Source organism: Brachyhypopomus gauderio, chromosome 10 (assembly GCF_052324685.1).
Source record: "Brachyhypopomus gauderio isolate BG-103 chromosome 10, BGAUD_0.2, whole genome shotgun sequence".
Taxonomy (NCBI): domain Eukaryota; kingdom Metazoa; phylum Chordata; class Actinopteri; order Gymnotiformes; family Hypopomidae; genus Brachyhypopomus; species Brachyhypopomus gauderio.
The window spans coordinates 9943229-9956791 of record NC_135220.1 but is presented as its reverse complement, the minus strand read 5'-3'; the positions used below and the strand labels follow the sequence as shown (position 1 = coordinate 9956791).

At 40.1% G+C, this 13563-nt stretch overlaps 1 protein-coding gene across 1 annotated transcript; it reads right to left on the bottom strand.

Moving 5' to 3' along the window:
- Positions 1-762: 762 nt before the first annotated feature.
- Positions 763-10798, bottom strand: LOC143526142 (trace amine-associated receptor 13c-like). Its single transcript, XM_077020794.1, has 2 exons — positions 10775-10798; positions 763-1746 (listed from the first exon to the last, which is right to left on the bottom strand). Exons 1-2 carry the CDS (start codon positions 10796-10798, stop codon positions 763-765), a joined length of 1008 nt encoding a protein of 335 aa, XP_076876909.1.
- Positions 10799-13563: the final 2765 nt, after the last annotated feature.

Here is a 13563-nt window from a genome sequence, read left to right as displayed (position 1 = left end):
ATAATACTGTATTTGATGTTTTATCTAATGTCTTTGATTGTTATACAGCACTTTGGATCAATATCAATTGTGGAAATAAACTAAATAAATAACGTTTACTTGTTGTACATCAAATGAATATTAATATTGCATCACTGACTTTGAGAGCCCATAGATGACAAGAAACATCAGCTCAGAAGGTAAAATCACAAAACACTTAACAAAGACTCTGCTGGACTTGTAATGTTTAAACCCTTTGCAATTATTTTATATACTCAAGAGCACTGTACAAAAAAGTATTTAAGATAAGTAATTTAAAGTTGTTGGCAATAAATGTGGTCATTCTAATTCATACACGTAAGACCTTTTAAAGTATTTTCCAAAGTCAAAAATCTGGGACTATTCATAAAACTACTTTAGAGGCATCAAGAAACAGGGAGTTACATAATCACTAAATCTCATTCTCACACTAAATAATCACTAAATCTCATAATCACATTCAACATTCTTTATGGTGAGAACCAACAGTAAAGGCTCTCAGAGACCTCGGAACATTTGAGAACCATGTTTAATTATTTTCTACTGCTGAATTATGTTAAGAGAACATTGTGTTCTATAACATTACAGATAGCAAAGAAAGTTCACACTTTCTACTACCATTTGTCTTCTGACCTTCCAACAAAAAATGAAGTAAAATGACTAAATAAGGAATAAAAAATATAACATTCTTAGAGAGCATGCAGGCATGTTAATCTCACATTTTCCAGGTAATAAAGTTTGAAATTAAAAATGCTTTCGGAACAAATTGAGTCCTGATGATGAGGATACAAATATTCTACAAGTAACAATACACTTAGATGATGCTCTAAACCATGGATAAAATATAGCATATATTATGGGGTTCACAGTAGAATTGATTGATAGTAGCCAGCCAAACACAGTCCACAACAGTGTTACAGAGGACAAGGTTTCAGATGACAGAGAGCTTAAAAAAAAAGGTATCCAGCAACCAAGATAAAAACATACAACAATACCAAGTGTTTTTGCTGCTTTAGTTTCAGAGGTTATTGAAACTTTGATTGTGTGTCCCTGTGAGTGAACATTTAACATAGATTTCACAGCTATAGCTTGACGTCTTGCTACAACAAAAATGACTGTATATAATATCAATATAATAGAGCAAGGGCATAGAAATGAAATCACTAGGTCAACAATCACCCAGGAATATTTTGTGACTGTGAAACACTCTCCATAGCAACTCATAGATATCTGAGACTGAAGAAGATGATCATTAAAGTACAAAACAGTCATAACATAAAAGAAACAAACAGACCAGCCTAAAATTATAACCAGTGATGTTTTACAAACTGTTATTTTAGTGGAGTAAAGCAAAGGGTCATTAACAGCAATGTACCGATCAACTGCAATGCAAGTCATACTACAGAGAGAGGCTGATGTTGACACGGCAATGATCAGTGGAATAACAGCACATGCCATTTTACCAAGATACCAACAGCTATCTCTTAGTTGCATTATATTCACAGGCATAACAATCAGTCCCACGAGAAGATCAGCCACAGCCAGAGAGAGGATGAGCAGGTTGGTTGGAGTGTGGAGCTGCTTGAAGTGAGATATGGAGATGATCACCAGCAGGTTCAAAAACACAGTACATACAGAGATAAATGATAGTACAGTGAATAAGAATATATTCCCTAGGCCTGTTCGAACCTCCTTTCTGCATGAAAAGTTGTTGTCAGGAAAGCAGTACTGAACTGTCAGGTCTTGCTGATCCTCTTTGATAATCATCTTAATTACATGCAGTTCTATCAGTTGGAGTAAATCACCACCAGTTGTTCAGCTCGATAGTCAGATTTGCCTGTGCACAGTGTCTCTTTATATTGAAGTATAAATCCTCCCACTGAGATATGAATGGCTAGTGTGTCCACCAAAGACTAAGAGAAGTAGCTATCTTTGGTGTGATGTTTCTCCCTACAGGTGACCCTGAAGACAAGAGTCATGAGTTCAGTAGTATGAACTTTGAGTCTTGGAATTGTAGTCAGCATTCATTTGGTATGTTTAATTAAAAAAATACATATCTACAGGATATGATGCTATCTTGGCTTGTTTCATTCTGAAGAGCTAAATGTTATTTGTTTACTACACTGTAAAAAAAATCCTAATTTTATGCAAAATAACTAAATATTTCAATATAGTTAAAAAAATTTTCCCAATTGTATACAAAACTTTGTAAAATTACAGACATTGGGCCTCATTTATTAAGCTAAATACTAACAAATTTGTTCGCAAGTAGTTCGTGAAAGTGTTTACACAAACAATGTGGTATTCATGAAAGTTTTTTAGAGTTTATTTCATTCGGAAAAAAGATTGCATTCTGCGACATCCCATGAGCATGACAAACAAGGCAAAATTTAAACACTATCAAATGCACACGATTCATATTTAATATTTAGATTATTATAAAAATTCCAATTATACAATTTTTTTCAGATTTTTTACTTACTACAGCATTAGTCTAACACAAATATCCATGCATTAGGTTAATGCAATTAGAGACATAATTTTAATTAATAATGTGTTTCTATAAAAGGAAGTACCCCATGGGATTTGATCCTTTAATGGCAATGGCTGAACTGTCGCTAAAATGAAGTGCAATCCCGTCCCCGCAGTGTGATATAGCGCACTAATGGTGTACTAAAAGGTCGCTGGATGTGACTCGACACAGCTGGAGGCACCCTGCTTTACCATCCCAAGAAAGTCTGCCATATAATACTAGCCTGTTGCATTTAACACAATCTAGCCATGCAGCATGTTGTTCCTCTACCTGAAGCCGTGGTACCCCATGAACGTATGTCACCATTGGTTCTAAACGAAGCCCCCAGTAATTATGCAGTCAATGCACGTCAGCGCCTTATCATGCGTCTGTAAATTTGGCATGTATAACTCAACTTAACTTCACGTGTGTGTTTGTTATTATTAAAACGTTGTGTGCACTACTTGACGCTCGTCGTGCCTCCTCCGTCCAGCATCACAGAAAGTCGAGCCTAAAAAGAGAAGCATGCCAGGATACGCCACCCGTGCACCAAAGGGGAAGAGAAAGAGCCGGCATCACCACGGCTCTTCCCTGGTCCGGCGCCACGAAGCCCCCATGACCGAGCAGACTATGCAGCAGGACCCTGTCTGTGCATACTTGCTCTGCGCGGCTCGAGAGGCGGAGGACGAAGAGACGGCAGAAAGCTTCCGCCAATCCGTGGTATGCATCTGGAGGGAGAAGCATCCTCCCACGTCCCTAGAGCTGCCACCCGTTGCTGTGGGCAGCAGCGTATTGGAGGAGAGGAGAGCACTGCTCCTGGTACTCCCCGAGGAGGAGGAGACCAGTGAGCCCCTAGTGGTGAGTGCAGGCGCCTTTGCCCTCACCCCTCCTTTCCCTGGAGGGATAGCGCCACCACTAGCACCCTGGCAGGCAGCCCAAACGCTGTCGTGGCTGCCTGTTCCTGTTTGTGTGTCAGTCCCCGTGTTTCTCCCGAACCCCCTGTTCCCTTTTGTGCCCTTTGTGTTCAGTGTTCCTGTTTGTGCTTGTGCCCGTGTTTAACGTTTTCTCCCCTGTCTTCCCAGGGAGGGTGTACTAGTGCTGTTCGCGGCAGTTCCCGCCATCGGGGGAGACGGCTCTCAAAGGCTCGGGATTCCGGCGGCTCCGGACCTGCCCGTTGATGTAGGTTCGGGGCTTTCCAGCTGCGCAGGACGCTCCGGGAGTAGCGAGCCCCTGGTGGAGGGTTCTGTTACGGTGACAGCTCCGGACCCTTCCCTGTGGGCGTGCCGCTACGTTGTCTGAGTGTCGTTATGTCCATATTCGTAGTTCGGTGGGTGTGGGTTGTTTGTGAGCGTGTTCGTAGTCGCACCTGTGCCTTGTCTCGAGATCACAAGGGTCTGTGTTAATCACCTATTTAATGTGCGTTCGCGCAGTGTCTTGTGCTCGTCTTTGTCTAAAGTTTCGTGCCTGTGTGAGAGGTGTTTTCTGTTTGCACTCCGCACGGAGCTTCGCGTGTGTGTTTGTTATTATTAAAACGTTGTTGTGTGCACTACTTGACGCTCGTCGTGCCTCCTCCGTCCAGCGTCACAACACTATTAACTTGATCTCTGATTTCTTTCCAAATCCTGGCCTTTTCAGGTGCTGTGACTCCAGTACTTACACTACTAATTAAAAAAATCTCTGGTTAACGTGCACTTGAGTTAAGATTACTTCTACCTCGGAGAAATTCCTTTTCTTCTGGCATTTCCCTGTCATTTTGGCATTTCCGGCGGGTGTGCGTTGCCTTTTATGGTCTTTTGGGGGCGTCACTTTATGCAAATCAGATGTGTTGTGAACGCGCTTGTGAATACGCAGGTGATTGATATTTATCAACGTACGCATGTGAATCCGAAGAAAATTGGCGTTTCCGACATGTTTGTAAATTAGGCGAAAATATTTTGTTTGGTTTAATTTACGAAAACATTTAAGCACACCTTTACTAAAACATTGATAAATGAGGCCCATTATTTTTAATTTGACAAAATATCTTTTATTTTAAGTATTATGATAATAATTACAAGTTACACGCTTTTCTCTTTTTTACAGAAAAAATACAGTATTATTTATATGGTATTTTTCTGCTTTCTTAAATTATATACAGATTCATGTACAATTACAGCAATTATCTGCAATTAAACATTCGGTTGATTATATAAAGGTTTATGTCTGTAAGAGCAAAAAAGTTTTATTTTCTGTTATTTTAATCAAAATCTTAATAACTTGTATTATCTAATGTCTTTTGGCAATGTGTTTAGTTGTTTGGCACTGCTGGTTTAAACATGATTTTCAATGTCAGAAATGAATAGGGTTTTCATAGTATTAGCTTACAGGTAGCAATACTCATATTTTGATTGATAGGCGTCCTCGTAAGTCAGAGGATCCATTGATGTTCAGGAGAAAAATGTACACAGATCAAAACATATTGCCACAGAATGTGATGGTAATTGATTTGATGAAAAAAAAAAGATTTCTGCAATTCAAAATCATGATTATGCTCATTTTTTGATGACTACAGAATGAAGAGTGACTTCCTAATGTCAGTTCAGACATTAGATTTTTACATTGGCATATCTAAAGTATGTAACTGTCATGGCTGTAGGAGATTTCTCTTGATTGTTCCATCTCTATTGATGTCAGTTCTCATTTTAGTTCTTGTGCAGTCAATGGCAATAGAAAATGGCAGTTTGTTTGGGTGCTGGACTTTTAAAAGAAACATTTCTAAACACTGGGTCTATACTTGAACATAACCAAGGAAATAACCTGTAACACACTGAGAGACAGATGAACTGATATACTGGTAGACGTACATTGTAATGGAACAGGCTTTTAAACTTAAAAATGTGTGTGCCTATAGTTACCCACTGGGATGAAAACACAACTTGAACAACCAATTAAATATAAATGTTATCTTTAGGCTAGTGGCATAAACGTGATTTGAGCTCATCGTGTTGCTTTTAACCATAATTGGTTAATCTGACTGTCATTCAGGAAACTGGCCAATGACAACTGTTCGCGCCTCTCAGGTCATGTTTGAAAATTTCAGTGAGAGTGTGCTGATGATGAACATTACGGTCGGTCAGCCTATGACCTATGGTGGCTAGCTAGCTACCTGGATTATTTTACATCTGCCTGCTGTTGGAAAAAAGAAATTTAAAGGTGAATAACTTAATGTTTCCTGAAAGACTATGGAAGAGCAGAAGTGAGAAGGCCTCCGTGGCCTTGAGGAGAATAGAATGGGCCTATTCAGTGTAAGCTGCAAAACAAGCAGTTTGAGATAAGGAGATGGACGGCTCGAGAGGAGCAGGGGGGGCTATAAGGAAGAGTAGCAAAGGTGGGGGCAGATATCGAAACTTAGAGAAGAATCGAAACTTAGAGATGAGGTATGAAAGGGAGGACATCGCCCAGCACGAGGACTTGGACGCTGCTGAGATCCACTTGGGTTAGGCTAGGCAACTAGCACCAGTGCACTGGAGAGTTTGTACCACATATACTTCTATTATATTGCATTCAATTATATTCTATATAAATCATTTTAAAAGAACTTTTGTTGTCAAGACTTTGCTTGGACCACTCAGTCAAGAACCAGTCGGTTCATCGGGGCGGTGTTTATGGAGTCAAATTAGGGTCTTTAATGGTGACGAAAAAAAAATTATATCGCAAATATAAGATTAGCATTTTGCATTTTACGTTCCTAATTTGTTTCTGCAATACTTTCCCTCTTTTGCGTTTTTCTTTTCTTTGCGTTTCACATTTTATGTTGCTTTTTTTTGCAATACTTTCTCCCTTTTGCTTTTCTTTCTTTTGTTTGCGCGTCACTGCTTTTCTTTGCGTCTCGCATTTTACGTTCATAATTTTTTTTTGCGCTTCTCTCTTTTCTTTGCTCCGGTTTTACCCTCTATGTGGGGGCCGGGAAAGAGGCGTGGCCAAGAGCGAAAGGCGTGCTGTGAACGTTGTGTCATGGCTCATTCTTGTCCTTCTGACTCGACACCGTTACAATATGTAATGAATATGAATAGACTTAAAACTGCAGTATTTTTGTTAAAACCTTTCCAGAGTAATTGAGAAAATCCTATGCAATTAAAATTCATGTTGCAGCTGGACCACTTCTCAGTTAAGCTAATGCACTGAAGAAAGAAAGGATGAAGGAGACCATTGGGATCATTGTGAAGACTTTGTCCATAGCATTTTAACCCTTAGGGAATAAATATGCTTTCTCATATGTTAAATATGTAAAGCAAAAAAATAATATGCACCAAGTTTCACCTACATTTTGTTTACTGTACAGAGCTAGAGCGCAACACAGCCCAGAGCAGGAGCATCACAGCCCAGAGCAGGAGCACTAGCTCACAGTACAAATCAGTCTGGCCATTATTTTGAAGTGAGTGACTCTGATCCCTGCTGCACCACTACACTGGATCTTGGGGATCTCCCATCCCCTGAATCTCTCTTCACTGTTTATGTGTGTTTTCCAAGATTAAGTGCTAATTCACAGGTGTCATTGTCATGATTCAACATAACAGACGTCTGATCCCTTTTTGAAATGGCTTTGCAGTTTTCCTTCTTGAATGAAAACCGATGTCCAGATGTATAAGCTTAACAAAGCTCTGTAGGTTTTCAGATAGGGACTCAGATAAGGTGAGAATACAACCCTTTCTTTCAAAGGAAGCTACCCAGGTGCTTGTACAATCTCTCATCATCTCAAAGCTGGACTACTGCAACTAATTACTTACGGATCTTTCTGTATGGGTCATCAGACCTCTACAAACTGATCCAGAAGGCAGCAGAACGACTGGTCTTCAATCTCCCCAAGTTCACATGTCACTCCAGTGCTGCATTCTCTTTACTGCCTTCCAGTAGCTGCATACATCAGATCTCAAACCTCGATGCTTGCCTGCAAAGCCAAAAATGAACCAACCCCTCCCTACATGATGGCCATGGTCAAAGCCCCATCCAAACCTTGAGTACTTTGAACCTCAAGTACGGCTTGGCTTAAAACGCCATGCTTAAAGTCTCACGGAAAAGAAACCACTGTTGCCAACTCCTCAGTAAGGAAAGTCGCTATTGGCTGTCCTAGAAGTCGCTAAATGACATCATTGCCTAATTTGCATAATACATGTTTTTGAAGCTGTAAAGGAATAACGTTGGGAGAGAAAAAAAATGAGTAAAAACACCCTAAATATGTTAGAACTACAAATGAACAACATCTGTTGCCTTTGAAATAGGCAGTCACTTCGCAAAAGAACTACATGACTTTAATGCTTTGTATAAATCATTTTTACGTAAATTACATAAATAGTTTTTTTTGCTGTGTTGTTAAATGTTAGTATATGAGTAGCAGTTAGCAGGAACTAGTTGGCATAGAAATCCACCTTACAATACAGGCAGTATGCCCGTGCATCATCTCCAATACACTAGTGATGGGATTTTCGGCTCTATTTTGTGATGCGGCTCTAATGGCTCTTCTTACTGTGGAGAGCTGGCTCTTTCGGCTCCCAAACGGCTCCCCATATAGGTATTTTTAAATTAATTATTAATTAATTAATAGCTTAAACCTAATTGTATAACATTTTGTTTTATTATTGACATTAAGCACTTGTAATGAGTAAAAATGCTGCAATGCTTTATAAATAAAACCTTTATTATAACCAATTATTAAATTATCACAAAATAGCACCGAAATAGAACGCAATAGTGGAGATAACCTTTTTTCTCAGTGTTTTCCCACCACATTATTAATTGAAAGCTGCATGTGATTGGTCAGATGTGTGGAGCACACGCTTGACATGCGGGCAGTGGAGACATTCTTTGCAGTGTTCTCCGAAACGATATGTGGTAGTATAAAAGAAACACCCTTTAAAAACAGGGGAAGGAACGTTTACCTGACGAATTTTAATGTTGCATTGTGTTCCTGGTTTGCTAAAGTGCTAAAGTAAGCTAAAGGACTTGAAAATGCTTGAAAATGTAACTGTATTTCGTTTCACAACAAATAACTATCTGACTGAATCGATGTGATAAAAAGCGAATTATTTCGAATCATTAAGTATATGTATAAATGTTTAACTTAATTAGGTTTAAGGTGCTGGGAAATATTGAAAATGGACCTTGAAACGACACATCACTACAATACACGGCCAGTGGTGGACAGTAACTAAGTAAATGTAATTCGTTACTGTACTTAAGTAACATTTCCATGTATCTGTACTTTACTCAAGTACTTTTATTTGGTAAGACTTTATACTTTTACTTCACTACATTTCAAAGTGAAAATTTGTACTTTTCACTTCGTTACATTTACAGAAACATCTCGTTCCTTTTTCATTTTTAAATCAACGTTTAATAAAATACCGAAAGGTAAAAGTGTACCATGTCACAGACTATAACCAATCAGCACTCAGTAAGAGATTAAGATTTGTACGCTAAATGGCTGAGGATCTGACATGGCTGCAACAGATGTCTTCCCCCAACACCCCTGGCCTTATTTAGCCGAAGTGTTTGTATTCCTCGAAAAGAAGAATTATTCGTATTCCTCCTCTGCATTCCGAAGAACACATTGCTGTCATCATTTATGAACTCGCTGTCAAACTTGAAAAAACACATCGAAGTAAGTTCACCATTAGATTAGTAGGTTTATATACCCCGGTTAATTATATCACATTGAAGTACACTACATTTAACAGATGCTTTTATCCAAAGCAATGTGCTAGTACCCGAATTGCAATCTGTGGAGATGCTAAGCGCCAGTTTAACACAGGAGACTCCCACATCAAACGTTAAAGCCGGGGACACATACACGCGAATTTGGCCAAGCGAAGCGAACTTCGCAATTTATTCATATGAGGGAGGCGAAGGCAAGTAAATATGAGCGAAGCAAAATTATTAAAATTATTATTAAAATTATTATTATCAGGGTTGGGGGGCGGGGCGGCGGCATGTGTGTAAAATGTTGGCGGGGGTGGCGGCGAGTGTAAATTGTTGGACACAAATTAAGTATTATGTCGCGATCGATCGCCAGTGGTTGGCGCCACAGCGAACTAGTAACTCATTGAATCATAGATGTAGATCAGAGGTAAATAAACTAGATTTTTTTTCAGTGTGAGAAATCGGATGTATGTGAAGTGTAGTGCGAGTGAAAACGGTCTCTGGTAAAGACAGTCAATGCGTGTGTCTCACGCTCATTGCGTGAGAGTTGGCAACTCTGATTATTATTATATTAATTATTCGGCCAAGTTTAATATTATGAGTTCAGTTGGTAGGGCTGCACACAGTTCTAGTTCTAGGTGCTAGAGCTTCTAGGTTCCCTGTCCCGCCATGTGGTGGACAACGTAGAACCTCAGAAAAAGTCCCCCAAGCTAGGACTGAAGTGGCCAGTTCGAAATTATTGTTCTGTTTGGTGGTGAATTATGTTGTTATATAAAACTGTTTGTCCACTTGTCTACCTTTGTAGTGTGAATTATTAATATGGATAAAGTTTGGAGATGAATGTTGTGAGGATAATATAGGCTAGTTTTGTGTATTTTGTGTTTGCTAGGCAAATGTAAGGCACTGTTTCCTGTTCACCTTTTGATCAAGTAGGCCTAGGGGTTTTGATGTGACGCTAAGAAAAAAAAGGTTTTTACTTTTACATTTAATACTTAAGTATTTTTGAAGGCAGATACTTTTGTACTTCTACTCAAGTAAAAAATTGAGGTGAATACTTTTACTTTTACTTGAGTAATATTCAATGCAATGTAACTGTACTTTTACTTAAGTACATAATTGGTGTACTTCGTCCACCACTGTACACGGCTTCAACCAGCCTTTAAATTCAGGACTTGATTCCCACTCTTTCCTGTATTTTTGAGAATAGAGTTTAGAGTGAGACATGATGAGCAAGTTACCTAGATGTTAAGCTTTCACATAGACGCACATACTGTGGAGAGTTAGCTAAATGTTTAAGCTAGATGTTTAGCTTCCACAGAGATGCACTGTGGACGAGGCGAGTGACCGGCTCCGAATAAGGAGCTGCAAATAAGTAACCAAACGAATCTCAAACTGCGAAGATTGTGGAGTGTAGTGGAGTGTTGTGTCCAATAAGCCCATCTCGGCAACGCGATCGCTCTTTCTCACACTGTACGCACGAGAACATTGTTCGTTTTTTCTATACTGTATTTATGATCAAAGCGTATCTAAATCTAGGGTCACGCTTAACGACGAAAGCTGCTTTACGACGGACATTTCAGTCTCTAAACCCATCGTTAAGCGGGGACTCATTGTACATTTAACTGAACTGATCAGTTTCTGAACGGTGCCTGACAGTTCAGATTTCATGCCTGTAAGGTCTTTCGGCCGGTGTTGTGTTGAATTCGTTTATCCGCGCATAAATACGCTACAGATTATATTGTCGATTTATGTTTCTATGCATAAATAAGAGCTAGACTTTAATTATCCATCACAGCAAACGGCACCACATTATCTATGTCCAAAGCCACACTGGCTCAAGTGTGTTAATTATTTTAAATAAAATACACACTGGCTATACAAAGTTCACCTCTGACCACGACTTTGCTGTATTACAGCAGTATTATGTCTAAACATCTAGTTAGAACAAAACTAGAGTGCTCAATTAACTAAGTTAAAATCACTGTAACTCCGGAATATCATCTGTAGCGTTTTTATGTGTGTGCAAACGAGGGGACTCAGAATTCGGCACTACACGTTCGTTTGGAAAAAATTCTCCATCGTGCCTGCTGCGTACATGAGTTAAATGAAAATGAGCACTTTCTTCTTTGATTTACAACTTTGTCCTACCACCTGATTCTGTTCCACCCCTGACGGGTGAAGAAACATCTACAGAAAAGCCACACCTCATTATAAGTCACATGGTTCAAAGCATGAGGGAATAAGTAGCGGTTTATAATCTGGAAAATACGGGTAGCAATCGCGGGGGCTCCGCTCTTCAGCGCTGTTTGCAGGGTGCATCCACCTTTACAAGGTGGAATTCATGTACGCATGTACGACACTTTCAAGGTCCATTTTCAATATTGTCCAGCACCTTCAGCTTAATTAAGTTAAGCACGTAGTCGTCTGTAACTGCACCAGCCTCAATTTGTCCAATTAGACTGTTTATTTCCTCTTTTATTCTGTTGTGAAAAGACATTTCTGCTACTTTCAAGTTCAACTACGAGCGATTGCTTCTGACTGGAGTCTAAGCCCCGCCCCAAATTCAGGTGAGCGTTCCTATTGGACAGTGATTAGATTTCATTCTGGCATGAATACAGCTTCGCAGTGACACACAGTGGAATACAATGACGTTCAGTCGATTGCATTTCAAGGTGGCTTCTGGCACGAATTCAGCGTTTCTTTCTTTAAATACAAATCCACACACACTGGAGCTTTTACTTTTCATTGTGGCATGTTTTCATCACATCAGTGTTTTAATCAATCTCGTGATCATTACATTTAAAGGAGACATTTATGTCAGAAATACCGTACGGTGAAAAGCAATACCTCTGTGCCGTGATTACATTTCGAGCTGTATTATATGCAATTCTGGCACAAATTCAGCGTTTTGGGTTTTGAATGCAAATTCTTGTGTATTGTTTTTCAATAAAGAGATAAAGTGCATTGAAATGTAATGTAATAGTGCTTTTGCATTTCATTGTGGCACATACCCTGCATGTTTGTATGGAAAAGCAATGCATTTTGTGGATTGCATTTCCATTTTTGCCTAGTAGCGATTACATTTCCAATTGGCACTGTTTCATCTCCAAAGTCCTGGAAGTCATGATGAATATGGACAGGAAAAATCTGTATAATTACGGTATTTCTCTGCAGAATTTTTTGTGCTGTCACTTTATTGAAAGTGCTTAATTGTAATAATTCAGGACAACCTGGCTTAACGGGTGTTCATCCACTTCGTGCTCCTGATGTATTCAAGGTTCTTGTGGTCCGTAAGCACAGTGAACGGATGTTTAGCCCCCTCCAGCCACTCACCGAATGCCTTGTGCATCGCCAGTAACTCACAGTCTCCCACCCCGTAGTTACGTTCGGCAGCGGTGAGCTTCTTAGAATAGAAGGCTATAGGGCGGAGGGAGCTATGTTTCTTTGGCCGCTGAGAAAGCACAGTGCCTACTCCCATGTTAGAGGCATGGACATCCACTAGAAAGGGACGGTTTGGATCCGGTTGGTGTAAGACCGGCGCCTCTACGAACACTTGTTTCAGCTGGTTGAACGCTCTCGCAGATCTCTCTGTCCAGCGAAGCTTGGTACCTCCCCCTCTTAGCATATCAGTAAGGGGCTCTGCGATATAAGCACGAATGAACCGCCTATAAAAATTTGCGAAGCCCAGAAACCTCTGTAACTCGCGCCGTGTGAGGCTGCGTCCATTTCACAACTGCCTCCACCTTCCCAGGCTGCATGTGCATGGAGCCTGGCCTGATGGTGTAGCCTAGGAAGTTCACCTTACTGAGATGGAACTCGCACTTCTCCAGCTTGCAATACAGATGATTGCGCAAGAGCGTGCCCAGGACAGCCCATACATCATGCACATGTTGGTCTAAGGAGGGTGAATAGATCAGAATGTCGTCGATGTAGGCGACCACACATCTATTCAGATACTCCCTTAAGACCCCATTAATGAACGCCTGGAAGAATGACAGAGCAGAGGCCAAGCCATATATAGGCAAACAAATGACCCTCAGGTGAGATGAAACACGGGCTCCGCCCACCTAAGGGACGCACACGACGTAACAAAACAACAACAGCCGCTGTGGACGGAGGCGACCGGTAGGGGGCCGCCTCACCGTGACACAGAAACTGAATTTGAATTCCTCAGATTCAATCTGCATGTGCATAATTTGAAATTGAATGCATTGGTTTGAAACTGAATTTAACAATTTAATGGACTACTTTCACTTTCAGTTCAATAAAATTCAGATTTTTGTGCCACATCTGGGTTCTTGAGAAAGCCAGAGGTATCAAACACATATTGACAGATTTACGTTTTCACATCAGATAAA

What these genes read in the sequence shown, in the direction of transcription:
- LOC143526142 (XM_077020794.1), bottom strand. Translation starts at nt 10,798, where the DNA reads ATGGGTTTAGAGACTGAAATGTCC. An exon ending in GTTTAGAGACTGAAATGTCC is followed by an intron (nt 1,747 to 10,774) that starts GTCGTAAAGCAG and finishes CTGACAGTTCAG; the next exon opens with TACTGCTTTCCTGACAACAA.